Below are 15,466 nucleotides of genomic sequence, written 5' to 3'. Positions count from 1 at the left end.
ATGTGTGTACTATGTCTTAACTCAGATGGGGACTAGACATAACAAGGTTTAAGAACATGGTGTGTGTACACGAAAGAGACGGGGGTCAACATTTACATTCCTGCATGATCCTTGGATAATGAGCAGCTCTGGCAAATGATAGCAACATCCAATAACACTTTCTGCAGTCCAGCCAGATCTGGCAATGAATAATTAAACCAGGTCTGTAAACTTGAGATCTATTGGTCTTAAGGTGCAAAGCTGAAAGATATTCCAGAGGGAATGGCCAGGCTCAAGGATTGTCAGCAAAGCTAGACCTGGAGAGATTGCTGAGCAAATCAGTAGCTGCAGAAATGTTGTTGTGAATGGAGAGACAAAGAGGGAACATTGGGATTTGGATATGCTAATTTATTAACTACACGTGAGTGCTCAGAATTCTCAGTGACTGAAGTGTAAAATAATAGGTCATCCCATTATAAATATTTTGACCCACCCTATTCAGACATGATCTGACATGCCTCTGAACTCAAAGAGTCATACAGCATGTAAACAGACCCTTCGGTCCAACCAGTTCATGCTGACCATGTTTCCAAACTAAACTAGTGCCACTTGCTTGCCACTATCCTTCCCAATCTTCCCCACTCATGAATTTATCCAAATGTCTTTTAAATATTGTAACTGGACCTGTATCCATCACTTCCTCTGGCAGTTCAGTCCACACATGAACCACTCCCTGTGTAAAAAAAGTTGCCCCTCTTAAATCTTTTTCTTCTCATCTTAAAAATATGCCCCCTAGTTTTGAATCCCCACCCGAGGGAAAAGACCTTTGCTATCATCTTATATAAACCCCTCATGATTTTATAAACCACTATAAGGTCACCCCTCAACCTCCTGCACATCAGTGCAAAAGGTCCCAGCCTATCCAGCCTCTCCTTATAACTCAAACCTTCCATTCCCGGTAACATCCTGGTAAATCTCTTCTGAACCCTCTCCAGCGTAATCATATCTTTCCTATAACAGGGCGACCAGAACTGGACACTGTACATCAGAAGATGCCTTACCAATGTCCTGTAAAACCTCAACATGACAGCCCAACTCCTATAGCTGATCACCCAACCCAATACTCTGTCCCCGCTTTCTCCCCACGTCCTTGATTCCTTTAATCCTAAGAACAATATTTAGGTCTTGAAAGTCTTCAATGTTTTGGCTTCAACAGTTTCATGTGGTAATGAATTTGGCCTTGTAGTTCTGAGGTAGTGGCATAACCAATGTTCCACAAGAGTCTTCATTCATCATTAGATACATAGCCTGACTTACCTATCCATGAAAATAAGTGGCCAATGGCTACTCCATGTTTCCTGTCCCATTGAAGTTGCAAGTCAGCTTTGTGGAGTCTAAGCATCAATGAGCCTTTAATTCTGCCAGTTAATAACATCTCTTCTAGAATCTCAGAATTTTTAGAAGAAGTTTTTAGATGTTGCTTATCGCCTTATCATAACTGCGCTATGAAAGTTCACCAGTTTGTTGTCCTGACAGTTTTGATAACTTTAACTGGAAGAAGTTAACTCATTCACTCACCATGCGCAGCACCTCAATAGATGTTTTGTTTGTGTAATTGCGAGCTTTTGGTAGAGTGTTTAAAGTAAGACTGTCCAAGCAAGCTAGATTTAAGGAATCAAATAAATATCAAATATGGATAACCAGTCTCCATGCAGTTGTTTGATAATGAATTACAGTAAAGGATCTACCTGGTTGATGGTCCTTATAATGTTCACTGTTCACAGCAGCCTTATAAGATAGATAATCAGGACCATAAAAATATAAAGCATGGAGTAGAGCTCATCAGATCAGCAACAGCTCAGAGGCTAATTGGCAGCTCATCAACACGTACACAATTTATAGATTGCCAACTTCAATTCACTGTAGAATCCCTACAGTGTGTAGGCAGGCCATTCAACTCAACACCAACAATCTAAAGAACATCCCACCCAATCCACCTCCCAACCCTGTCCATGTAACTCTGCGTTTTCTATGGCTAACCCATCTAGTCTACACATCTCTGAACACTATGGGGGCAATTTAGCATGGCCAATCGACCCTAACCTGCACATCTTTGGACTGTGGGAGGAAACTGGAGCACCCAAAGGAAACCCACACAGACACGGGGAGAATGTGCAAACTCCACACAGACAGTCACCCGAAGGTGGGATTGAACCCGGGTCTGTGGTGCTGTGAGGCAGCAGTGCTAACCATTGGGGCACCGTGCCGCCATTCATTCAATTATCCAACCCGACTAACCTTAGTTCTTTAGTTGCCGGTTTTGTGTAAAACTTGGGTGGTAACTTCCATTGAGACTAATGCTGCAATGGTGGGAAGAAAACTATGTAGATTTTCATGACTGTAGATTTGCAGAGTGCGAAATGTCCTCTAATGTACTGTCAACAGAAGGCACTCACCCTGCTGGTTAATTCCTCAATGTTGCTCTGCAATTCCTGGACTTGACCGGCAAGTTGTTTCTTCTCCTCCAGAAGCTGTGTTACCGTCTCCTGCAGATCTGTGGACACACGTAGGAGTCAGAGACAAGCAAATGTCCCCTTCATATGCCTTACCACTAGACAGCACAAATGGAAAAGTGCTCCAAAACACTAATGGCAGAATTGTGCCTGGATGTCTTGATGGAGTTCAGGGCGGAACCACAAAAATCTGTTGCAGTTGAGATTCGTCTTGCCCAGAGATGATTTTTCATTTCTTGGGTTCTCCCTATAAGGGGGTCCAGTGGTAAGGTTGTGGAGAGACCTTTGAAACTTAGAATGTAAAGTAGACACTGAATGAAGCTCTCAGTTGTAACTGTCTTTGTTACACGTCCTGCCCTCAATATAACATTATCATTTCTAACACTAACAGCTCAACGTTTAGCAGGTATGCTATAAGTTTATGAGAAAGTGGAACCTTATTTTCCTTGCTATGCTTTTATAAAATGGTTGACACCTCATTTCAACACAGATGACACTTTAACTAGTGGGATCAATTCTTATTATTAAGATGTTATTACACTGGAAAGGGTTCAGAAGAGATTGACCAGGATGTTGTGGGATTTGGAAGGTTTGAGTTATAAGGAAAAGCTGGACAGGTTGGGACTTTTTTCACTGGAGCATAGGAGTTTGAGGGTTGATCTTATAAAGATTTATAAGATCTTGAGGACACAGATAAAGTGAATGGCAGTTGTCTTTTCCCTCAGGTGGGGGATTTCCAAGACTAAGTGAGAGGAGAGAGATATTAAAAAGTCAAATTCTTTAACACAGAGAGTGAGTTAGTGTGTGCAATGAACCTTCAGGGGAAGTATTGGATGCAAGTACTGTTACAATGTTTAAAAGACATTTGGATAAATACATAAATAAGAAATGGTTGGAGGGACGTGGGTTGTTGGGACTGGTTTAGTTTAGGATTATATTTGGCATGGGCTGGTTGGACTGAAGAGCCTGTTTGCATGCTGTATGACTCTATGACTATGACTCTATGACTATGACTCTATGACTTACTGTGATAGGTTGAATGTTTCTGACTGTGGTCCAGCAAAGTTCCTTACTTTGCAACTCACTGTGTGGTGGCTATTGAATGGTAATGATGTAACACTGTTGGAAGATCCTGACAATGAAGGACATGGGGTTCACAGGTTGTGGATTAAAGTTCACTTTTAGTAAACGATTGGTGTGCATTGAAGTTCACCTTTGACTTGTTGCTGATACTGAAGGCAGGGGTCGGGGCTGGTATCTTGGGGCTCCTCCTCTGCGGCCCCACAATCTGAAATACTGGGAAGCAAGTCATCAAGGCACACCCGGGATGTGAGGCTCAGGTACTTCAGCTTCTTGTTTTCGTGACTCAGCTGTAAAAGATTCAACCGACCTTTGCATGAAACGAGAAAGCAATCTGAAGTCTCAAGCAGCATGAGATGTGATAATTCCCCTTACATTAATTCATGCATTTCTCCCAGGCATCAAAGACAGTCTCACATATCCCAGCTCTCAGACCGTGAATGTGAGATTGAAAAGGTTAAAGCAGAGTGTGAGATCAGTTTTTACCCATGTCTCATTCACAGGACACAAAGACTTGCAATTTCGGTGGTATACTGGTGAAATTGGCAATGATTTAGCAATGACTGTCTCAATGGCCCCATTCTCCCTCACGAATGGAAAAATGCTGACTGTTCAAGTAGCTAATTACACTACACTGAGACAAAAGGACTAGAGTTGGGAAGAGTAGACACTGACTATTCAATTGTGTACATTCAAGTTCATTTAAAACATATAGTACCCAGGTAATGTCTTGGAGACCCTGGGTTCAAATCCCACAATGGCAAATGGTAGAATTTGAATTCAATAAAAGAAAATTTGGAATTAAGAGCTTAATGATGACCATGAAATCATTGCCATTGTCAGACACCCATCTAGTTCACTAATGTCCATTAGGGAAGGAGATCTGCCATCTTCACCTGGTCTGGCCTCCCTGTGACCTCAGACCCTCAGCAGTGTGGTTGACTCTTGGCAATTAAGGATGGGTAATAAGTACTGGTCTGGCCAGCGATGTCCACATCCCGTGAGTGGGATTTGGACATCCCACGCTAGTGCTTGTGTTTAGGTTGTCAGAAGAACTGTCCAGTTAATGTCACTGTGCCTGATTGGTCCAAACGCTAATTAATCCTTGAATCTCAATTGTATTGGAACTGAGTGAATATTGTCTGTGTGGTGTAATGAGATTGATGTTGTAACTGATCACAAAAAGTGGACATCAGTAAGAGAGAAGGCACCATTCTGGAGTGAGAGGTTTCACTGCACTAGAATGCTGTACTTGATAGCCCACTGCGTGCAGATATAGGTAAAAGTGTGTAAGAGCCTTGCTTACAAAGAAGAAACAAGCATCCTCAGGAGCCATGGGCAGACACTCACAGCCCATAAAGTCACATGACACCAGGTTATAGTCCAACAGTTTGCTTTGCTCCTTTGTCAGGTGAAGACGCTCACCTGGTGTCATGTGACTTCTGACTTTGCCCACCCCAGTCCAACATTAGCACCTCCTCATCAGAAATACTCCAGACTGGTATCCTGATATGCAGGGAGCTTAAAGCATAAAATAAAGCAGTGGGCACTCTGCTATCAGGCCATCTGACCCCCAGGGAGACAGCGAACATTTTAAAGCTGCATTCATTGTTACCTTTGTGGCCAAGACTTCTGCATTCTCTCGGCAAGATTTCTCAATCTCCAGCTGTGTGTGCAGAGCGTTCACTTCCTCGATAACCATCTGTGAAACTGGAAGAACAAGAGAGGTCAACTCAGCGGAGTTAAACATGCAGGCAAAAATGAGTACTGTAGATGCTGGAGATTAGAGTCAAGAGTGTGGTGTTGGAAAAGCACAGCAAGTCAGGCAGCATTCGAGGAGCAGGAAAATTGACATTTCAGGCAAAAGTCCTTCATCAGAAAGAGTTAAACACGCACTCCATCTCTCCTCACAGTGAGAACTTGGAGGAAGTTGTCCCTCTCGTTGATGAGAACAAACAGCTAATGTGCTCATGTAGTTCTGACTGCTGCCAGTACTTGGTGAATTCCATATCTCAAGGCAGGATGGTCAATTCAAGCAGAATGAAACAGTTTTGGACTCCGAATTACTGACACCCGAGGTGAATGTATCCAAGTTACCAGAATTCACCCCCACGCTGATGTAAAGGCATCTTTGTAGAAGCTCATATTTCATAGCAAATGGAATTATCCAGGATCGGTAAGAGGTTAGTTCAAAAAGAAACGAAGGGGGGTAGGGGGCGGGGGTGTGATGGGGAGGGATGGGAGAATGAGCAGGGAGGACTGGGAAGGTGAAGGACAGGAATGAAGGAAAGTGGGATGGGGGAATAGGATGGGAAAATGAGGAGGATGTGGAGGTGAGAGGGAGGCGAGGAAGATATGGAGAAAGGATGGGAAGGTGAGAATTAGAGTTGGGGAGGTGAGGAGGGAAGATGTGGGATTGAGAGACGGATGGGAAGATAAGGAGAAGGGATAGGAAGGTGAGGAGGGGCAGGGGTGGGAAGGTGAGGGGAAGGGATGGGAAGGGGAGGGGAAGGGATGGGAAGGGGAGGGGAGGGATGGGAGGAGGAGGGGTGGGATGTGAAGGGAAGGGGTGGAATGGAAAGGTGAGGGGTAGGAATGGGAAGGTGAGGGGAGGGATCAGAAGGTGAGGGGGAGGGATGGGAAGGGGAGGGGGTGGAATTGGGAAGGTGAGGGGGAGGACTGGAAATGTAGGGGGCGCGTTGGAAATGTGAGAGGATGGGATGGGAAGGGGAAGGGATGGGATGAGAAGGGGAGGGGATGGGATCAAAAGGTGAAGGGTAGGGATTGGGAAGTTGAGGAGGTGGGATGGGAAGGTGAGGGATAGGGATTAGGAGGGGGAGAGTGTGGGATGGGAAGGGGAGGGGGAAGGATAGTAAGATTGAAAGGAGTAACCAGCAGGAAGTTGGTCACGTTGGCAACGCAGCAACAAGACAAAGTAACTCAGCATTGGAACTTGGCTGCTGTGAATCAATCCTTCTGATGGTGTACAGTGAGCAATCTGCAGAAACTGCCTCCAAAATAATACTTTCATATTCCCACAGGATCTGATAACCAATGGCCAATGAGAAAAGGCCAAGTTTGGAAATCCCAAGGGAAAATGAAAATCAACTGTCATAACTATCTCATGAACCAGGGACTGGAGCAATATCCCTGCAGGTGGATTCTAATCTGTGCTGGGAACTCTCCGTTGTGTCAGACATCATTTATGAGCCCAGTGTTGTGAGCATTTGTGATTTGATTAATAATTTATTGTGAACCTAAGTCACATTAGTAAATTAATTAAAAACTCTCTTGCCTCTACCAGAGAATCATTTGCATTTAAACAAGCCGACAAACAGTTCATAAAAATAGCAAGTGCAGACCCATTGTTGATTCATGATGACTGCCATCCAACTCACACCAGCTACCTGCGGAAGGTCACTGTGTGCCAGTCAGCAGTGAAAACCCTGCCTGTTCCTCTCCTGCCCTCTCAACTCACAGGAGACAAACCAATCATAGTACCATTGCTACTTTAAATTTTGGAGTATAGCCTAATGAGTATGAAGAGAATGCAAGTGACATATTGATTAAAAGCTGTACTGTTGAACAAACAGATGGCAGATTAAATTCATAAAGAAAGACTTTGGTCTTTAATTTTACTCTGTGGCCATCTTTTCCGGTTCACTTTCACAAAGCTTAGGAGTCGCCATATTTACATTTAAGCGTTTCATCTTGGTTGTTTTGTATTAAGTTGTTGAAGATTTTTTTTATCCCTTTCCATTTGTATTTTTGTAGGCATGTTTGTTTTGCTGATGAAGGGCTCTGGCCCGAAACGTCGAATTTCCTGTTCCTTGGATGCTGCCTAACCTGCTGTGCTTTAACCAGCAACACATTTTCAGCTCTGCTTTGCAAAGTATCCCCAACGCCCACCCTCATTTCTAAGGGTACATGAAATGAACCCTACCTCTGACTGGACATTACAGCAGTGGTCCTTACTGAGCCTAGCGTTTACTTTCTAGCTTACAATCCAAAACTGAGTTAAAAATCACACAACACCAGGTTATAGTCCAACAGGTTTAATTGGAAGCACACTAGCTTTCGGAGCGACGCTCCTTCATCAGGTGACATGTTTGGGGCTGGGTTTGGATTTACACTGTGACTGTTTTGAATACAAAGGTGGTGTTCCACAGCACAACTGACGATGACCTGAACTGCCAGCACTTCAGGAGTCATAACGTGTCACTCCTTATTAAAATTTCTTTGAAAGTTGTCTAAGGAATATTGCTCGAGTATAACTTCTCCCTCACTGTTTTGTGGAAAAGATGTTGATTACTTGCAGGGAACACAAACTACAAGGCGCTGGCTACTTCTCACGGGCCACCAGCTGTTCATTTGTAGCAGGTAGTTTGACGCTTTGATGTTGGATGAAGCAACCCCTTCAAATAATCTCAAAATTGTGTAATTAAAAGTTCAGTGCTGTAGGAATCATGTGACCAATGTTTCCTCCATCCTTCGAGTTGAGTGGAACAGGTACTATTGAGATAAAGGTTAGCGTAGCTGATGGCCTATTTTCCACCACCCTTCTCAGAAGCTAAGTGGAATGTCATTAACATTTTCTTCCAGGATACCATACCTTGTAATTCTATTGGATACTTGGAAGATAATTGGTCTCTGCGGCAGTTTATAACCTAATAGTTAGCATTCCAGTCCTTTCAGGCAGTACATGAGACACTGATTGTTCAGTCAACTTTGATTTCTGTAGAAGGTTCCGGAAGTATACTGCTAGATGCAGTCATGTGATGTTAACAGCTATCTTTGTTCAGTTGTCTGATATGTTTCTGACTAACTATACGAAACGTGTTGGGTCGAAGGGCCTGTTACCATGACTCTAAATCTAAATATACATCGATTATAGACATTTATGAAATAATGAGACGTATAGATAAAGTTAATGGTGGATGTCCTTTCCCCAGGGTGGAGGATTTCAAGACTAAGTGGCACATTTTTAAGGTGAAAGGAGAGAGATTTTAAAAAGACCCAGGGGGCAAGTTGTTTCTACAGAGGGTGTGGAGTGAACTTCCTGAGGAAGTGGTGGACATGGGTACAATTACACCTTTTAAAAATACATTTAAAGAGGTACATGAATCAGAAAGGTTTGGAGGGTTGTGGGCCAGGTGGGACTAGTTTAGTTCGGGATTATGGTCGGTGTGGATCAAAGGGTCTGTTTCCGTGCTGTATGACTCTATGACTTTATATGCTTTAGAGTTGTTTTTAAATCTGTTTTTGATAATACAGATGTAAAATTGATGTTTTGAAGTGGGAGATCCTCTGAAACTGGAGCTGGTGAGGTGAGACGCAATGAAAGAGCTTTGCTGTTTCTATCCTTTAATAAATAATCGGGATATTGGTTCCAATTCCTCACCCTACCCAGTGGAAAACCATCTTGGGGTGACCTTGACCATAAAAACTACCGCTCACTGACTTTGTGAATGTCTTGATAAATCTTCTCCACAACTAACAGAATTAAATCGTGTTTTACTTCTTTGTAGAGTAATTGAGCAGAGCAGAACTGAAGTCTATCTGATGTCTGTCTCACAATGTTTCAAAGAAATGGGAGCAATTCAGCTAAATCAGCTGCCTGACAGTTGGCGAAGTCTGAGGCGATGGGGCACATTTATATTTCCACATTCATGAGGTATTTTAAATGCGTGTTGTCAGCCAGTCGGAGAAATGAATATTTTGGCCATTGCTTATCATGGAAAATAATGTAAAGGATGGTATGAAATATAGAATGAGGTGCCTGAGGGAGAATCTCAAGCATTGCACGTTGTTGCTCGGCCAGTTCAGGTCCATAGAGACCGATGATGTGGAACAGAAAATCATTTCAACCAACATGGCTATCCATCCTCAATGCTGTTGCAAACAGCATGTTAGAGTTTAGATATGCTGGCAATGACAGTACATCTGCAGCGTGCATACTATATCAGCTTCAGTTCTTTTCAAGGGAATGTTGACAAAGCTCCTCATTTATCAGTGGTCACTTGGCTGAGCAATTCAGTGTTGTGCCTATGTGCCTTGTTCTGTGCTGCAAGTTATCCCTGAGTGGATCAAGATCAGGAGTTACGGCGAGAGCATTACAATTCCCCATAAGACGCGAGGCAAGAAGATTGGCTTAATGATAGCCAGTACCTCGGTCTGCCATTATATCCTTTTACATTATCGTTATAAAAATAGAATTAAGAGAAAAAGGTTATATTTTGAACATACACAGTTTCAACGGGTGATGATCCGTGTTGGAAGTCTGAGAGCTGCCATGGAAACAGAATGCCACCTACAGAGCATGAGTGTGTTGGCATTGCTCAAGCCCATTCAGAATGCGTTCTACATTCACAGAGTTTCACATGAACATTATCGCTAGCTGATAACTCTCTGCAGCCTGCAGTGGACACATGCAGTGTGCATTCGACTGATTCTATCAATTGCTACAATTCCTAATACAGGGTCTCATTACCCCAATGCTGGAGTCTTCTAATGGACCCATGGCTGACAGCCAATCATTTAGCCTCTGTAAGCTCATTCAAAACATTGCTCCACCCCTTCACATTTTTGATCACGCAGCATTGCCTTTTGACGAGAAGGGCATTGCTTGTCACTGACCTCTCTTCCTGGAATTGAATGAAGATTTGCACACCTTGTGTCTTTCACTGTGTCTCACACCTACGCACACACACACACACACACAACATGGGTGCTGGGGAAATAAATAAGCATTACCGCAGTTAGGCGGTAGAGTGGGGGAAGAGGGGAAAAAAAATCAAAACATTGCTTCTTGCTCTCACCAAGACTCAATGACACCCTATTAACCTTCCACCAGCAGCTCAATTTTAAAATTCTTTTGATTCAAATCGCATTCTGGCATCATCCCTTCCCATTTCCATTCTCGCCCCTCCAGGTGTAGAACACTCTGTGAATTCTGCACTTTTCCAAATCTGTCCTTCCTCCAAAAATTGATCACTAAAATGACACTTTCTGCTGTCCGGGCTCTTAGCTCTGAAATTCCCTCCTCAAAACCTCGTTGCCTCTCCACCTCTCTCCCTCCCCCAATATCTCCATAATCAAATATTTAGTCACCTATGTTTACATCTCCTTTTTGCCTTCATATCAGTTTTGATCTCATTTTGCTTTTGTCAAGCACCCTGGGATTTAATTATCATGTTAAGGCACTATACAAATGCAACCTGTTTTTTAATATAGATACTTGCAATACACAGTGGTAACTTGGTAACTCTCCTGCAGTAGATTTGCAGATATTATAAGCAGCACAGAATTAAGCTGCCTGAACGATCAGGCTGCGTTAGTATTCAGGTACTGAGTACTCACTGTTGCAATATCAATTAAAATGCCAGTCCCAAGCTTTGTGTGATTCATATTGATCAGTGAAGTGCAATCTGAGATATTCAAGGGCAGGCAAGGAGACCTGTTTCCTGACTTGAATAACTTGAAGTTGCTTAATGGTAAGTGAAGCAATTAAGCATTTGGAGGTCAGCGGTGACACATAGTTCCCATGAACCCGATCCCTGCCTTCCCTGTTTGTGTTTTGATTGTGCATGGAATACTTTTGGGTAGTGCTAACTCAATATGGCTGCATGTTAGTGCCAAGGTGGAAAGTGCCACCAGTGGGGCAGAGAACAGGGCTAACTGTTGGGACAAGGGGAATAAGGCAGGTGAGGGTTGACCATGACAATAGTGGTAGGTCCCATCGCCTGAATTTCCCTCATTCTCCATCATAGAGTCACACAGCATGGAAACAAACCCTTCGGCCCAATCAGTCCATGCCGACCATCATCCCAAACTAAACTTGTCCCACCTGCCTGCTGCTGGCACATATCCCTTCAAACTTTCCTATTCATGTCCTTATCCAAATGTCTTTGAAATGTTGTAACTGTACCACACCCACCACTTCCTCAGGAAGTTCATTCTACACGGAAACTACCTTGCGTCACATATTGACAAGGTGATTAAAAAGTCCTTTGGCACATTTGCCCTCCTTGCTCAGGAGTATCGGAGTTGGGGATGTCATGTTGAGGTTATACAGGACATTGGTGAGGCCTGTTCTGGAATACTGTGTCCGGTTCTGGTCTCCTTGTTATAGGTAGGATATGATTAAGCTGGAGAGGGTTCAGAAGAGATTTACCAGGAATTTGCTGGGTATGGAAGGTTTGAGTTATAAGGAGAGGCTGGGACTTCTTTCACTGGAGTGTAGGAGGTTGAGGAGTGACCTTATAGAAGTTTATAAAATAATGAGGGGTATAGATAGAGTTAATGGTAGTTGGTTTTTCCTGAGGATGGGGGATTTCAAGACCAGGGGGTACATTCCCAGTCCCATTCATTTACGCTCAGTGGCTGGAGGAAGATTTTAGCCGATTGCACTGCACCTTTGAACTGAAACCTGGTTTGAATTCACACAACATGGCAATTCCATGGAGTTTTAGATTAGATTCCCTACAGTGAGGAAACAGGCCCTTCGGCCCATCAAGTCCACACTGACCCTCTGAAGAGCAACCCACCCAGACCCATTCCCCTACATTTATCCCTGACTGATGTACCCAACACTACGAGCATGACCGATTGGACTGTGGGAGGAAACCCACACAGACACAGGGAGAATAAGCAAACTCCACACAGACAGTTGCCCGAGGTGGGAATTGAACCCAGGTCCCTGGTGCTGTGAGGTAGCAGTGCTAACCACTGAGCCACCATACTGTCTGGATTGTGTAAGCAGAATTCAAACCCTATAGCACCGTTACGTTTGATTGTCTTCATGGCCAGAAAAGGTCTGCCATCAGAGTTGAAGTTTGATATTAGCACGACACCTACTTTCCTCTCACTTGTCACAGAGACAGAGTTGTACCGCACAGAAACAGACCCTTCAGTCCAACTCGTCCATACCAACCAGATATCCTAAATTAATCTAGTCCCAATTGCCAGCACTTGGACCATATCCCTCTAAACCCTTCCTACTCATATACCCATCCTTTCTTGCTCATATACCCACCCACCCTTCCTACTTATATACCCATCCATATGTCTTTTAAATGCTGTAATTGTACCAGCCTCCACTATCTCCTCTGGCAGCTCGTTCCATACTCGTACCACCCTCTGCATGAAAGTAGTTGCCCCTTAGGTCCCTTTTAAATCTTTCCCCTCTCACCTGTAACCTATGCCCTCTAGTTTTGGACTCTGCTACCCTGGGGAAAAGACCTTGTCTAGTTACACTATCTATGTCCCTCATGATTTTATAAACCTCTACAAGGTCACCCTTTAGCCTCTGACGCTCCAGGGAAAATAGCCCCAGCCTGTTCAGCCTCTCCCTATAGCTCAATGGAAGGATATGTGTTGATAAACGATGGCTGGCATAGATTTCTTTAAAGATAAATTGTGTCTGATCGAGCGCTCTGCTGATGTAATAGAGAGCATTGATCAGGGTTGCATAATTAGTGTTAAGTACCTGAACATTCAAAAAGACTTTGATCCTGCGTGATAGCAATATCAAAGCACATCGGAGCAATGCTGACACAGAGTTACAACTGGTGAAAGGAGGGGAGTTCTGATGAATGGTTAGATTTCAGACTGAGTGACCTGTGCAGTGATGGTGTCCCCTGGGACTAGTACCAGCGTGACTGCTCTCCTTTATTCATGTCTCCAGACCTCGTTTCAACACTCACGTAAAACTTGAAAACATGGTTAATAGTGACAAGGAATTCAGAAGGACAATATCAGCATGCATATGCATTTGAAATTTTATGCAAAGCAGCACAGTGATGCACCTTGGAATGAGGAGAGACTCCATCAATTAAAGTGGATGGAGGAACTGAAGATGCAGATCAGTTGGTTACACAGGGTGTCTATTTACTCTGTGCAATGGGTGCCATTTTTGTTCTAAAATGACCTCTGCAGCATGCACGCTGTTGGAGGGGGATTTTAAAAAGGAGTCTACATCTCATGTTCAGCAGCATAAACCCATCTTTATCCGGAGTTCCTTACCAATGCAATGTGAGAGTGGTCTCTACGACACTCTCTTTCCCAGTAAACGACAGGATATCTATACAGACCATATCACAATGGCTACATGCAACATTGACATCAGCATTCGCCATCTTCTGTCTGATCTACACATCCCATCCTCTGAATATACAATCAATGATGAAAACCTCATAGAGTTATAGAGTGATACAGATCCTTCAGTCCAACCAGTCCATGCCGACCTGTTATGAAGATGTGGGTGTACTATACCTTTAAGAGAGTTAAAAGATAGCAGAACTACTTGACAACACCAAGTGTTCTGAATAAGGTAACCATGTAATACTTGATCGAAAGCTAAATTAGTTGGTTGCCTGGAAACAACAAAATAGATTTGAATTAGACCAGGGAAAATTGAACAGTTGGGAGGAGAACTGCCAGGCCACCAATACATGCAGACTGCCCAGAGAAGAGCTTGCTTAAAGGTACCTTTATCGATCTGTGACCCATGAAGCAGAAAGCCCTAAGAAGGAGAAAAGAAAATTCAACATCTGGCTGGTTTTTGAAAAGTTGAATTTTGGTAAATCTTAATTAGGGTTTTATCAGACTAGTATTATAGAATGGAATGTAAAAGATAGGTTAGAGGAAGGAATTGTAAATAAATTAGATCCTTTGGCTCAACAAGTCCACACCGATCCTCCAAAGAGTAACCTACCCAGACCCATTTCCCTCTCACTAATGTACCTAACACTACAGGCAATTTAGCATGGCCAGTTCACCTGACCTGCACATCTTTGGACTGCGTGAAGAAACTGGAACACCCAGAAGAAACTCACACAGACATTGGGAGAATGTGCAAACTCCACACAAACAGTCACCCAAGGCTGGAATCGAACCTGGTATGCTGGTGCTGTGAAGCAGCAGTGCTAACCATTGAGCCATTGTGCTGCCCTTAGTTGTTAGTTAATTATTAGTTAATTACTCTCTATTATACTTTAAGAAATAAAGTTGTTACTTTTACTTTAAAAAATTCTTAGCCTCTCAAATTTTCACAGATTACTGCACGGGATAAATCTTTTCTGTGTTGCTGATTTAAATTAGGCAGGAGAGTTTACCTTGTGTCGTAACAGACCATAATCCCAAACAAAATTGTCCCACCTTCCTGCTCCTAGCCTATATCCCTCCAAATCTTTCTTATTCATATACTTATCTTAGTGTCTCTTAAACGTTGTAGTTGTACACACATCCACCTCAGGATGTTAAGTTCACACGCGAACCATCCTCTGTGTAAAAAATTAGCCCCTCGTGTTTTTCTTAAGTCTCTCTGCCCGTCCAGTCCACTCCACTATTAGATCATGGCTGACATGTTTCTCAACCCCAATCTCCTGCCTTCTTCCCATAACTCTTGACAACCCCCTTACTAATCAAGAACTTGTCTATCTCTGTCTTAAATGCACTCAATGACTTGGTCTCCACAGCCCTCTGTGGCAATGAGTTCCACAGAGCCACCTCCCTCCGGCTGAAGAAATTCCTCCTCATCTCAGTTCTAAAGGGTGATCCCCTCACTCTGAGACTGTACCCTCGGGTCCTTGTCTCTCCTAGGAGTGGAAACATCTTCTCGAAGTCCACTTTATCCAGGCCTCTCAGTATTCTGTAAGTTCCAATTAGATCCCCTCATCCTTCGAAATTCCATTGTGTACATTTTCAGAATCCTGAACCACTCCCCATATGTCTAGCATTTCATCCCTGGGGCCGTCCTGAATACCGTCCAATGCCAGCACGTCCTTCCCTAGATATGGAACCCAAAACTGCTCATTATATTCCAAATGTGGTCTGAGCAGAGCCTTATAGTGTCTGCAGTACGTCCCTGCTCTTGTATTCTAACTGTTTGAAAT

General features: G+C 43.4%; 1 protein-coding gene across 1 annotated transcript in view; it reads right to left on the bottom strand.

The window, feature by feature from the left end:
* The window catches only part of LOC132823524 (shootin-1-like), a 90,342-nt gene that overhangs the window by 36,096 nt on the left and 38,780 nt on the right, over window positions 1-15,466 (bottom strand). The window contains exons 2-4 of the mRNA XM_060837467.1: window positions 5,188-5,282; window positions 3,706-3,862; window positions 2,436-2,533 (exon numbers count right to left, since the gene is read on the bottom strand). Of these exons, the coding sequence (XP_060693450.1) occupies window positions 2,436-2,533; window positions 3,706-3,862; window positions 5,188-5,282 (350 nt within the window). The remainder of the gene's footprint in view (window positions 1-2,435; window positions 2,534-3,705; window positions 3,863-5,187; window positions 5,283-15,466) is intronic.

Source organism: Hemiscyllium ocellatum, chromosome 16 (assembly GCF_020745735.1).
Source record: "Hemiscyllium ocellatum isolate sHemOce1 chromosome 16, sHemOce1.pat.X.cur, whole genome shotgun sequence".
NCBI lineage: Eukaryota > Metazoa > Chordata > Chondrichthyes > Orectolobiformes > Hemiscylliidae > Hemiscyllium > Hemiscyllium ocellatum.
Note: the sequence above shows the minus strand (reverse complement) of the source record. Positions and strands in the feature narration are given on the sequence as shown.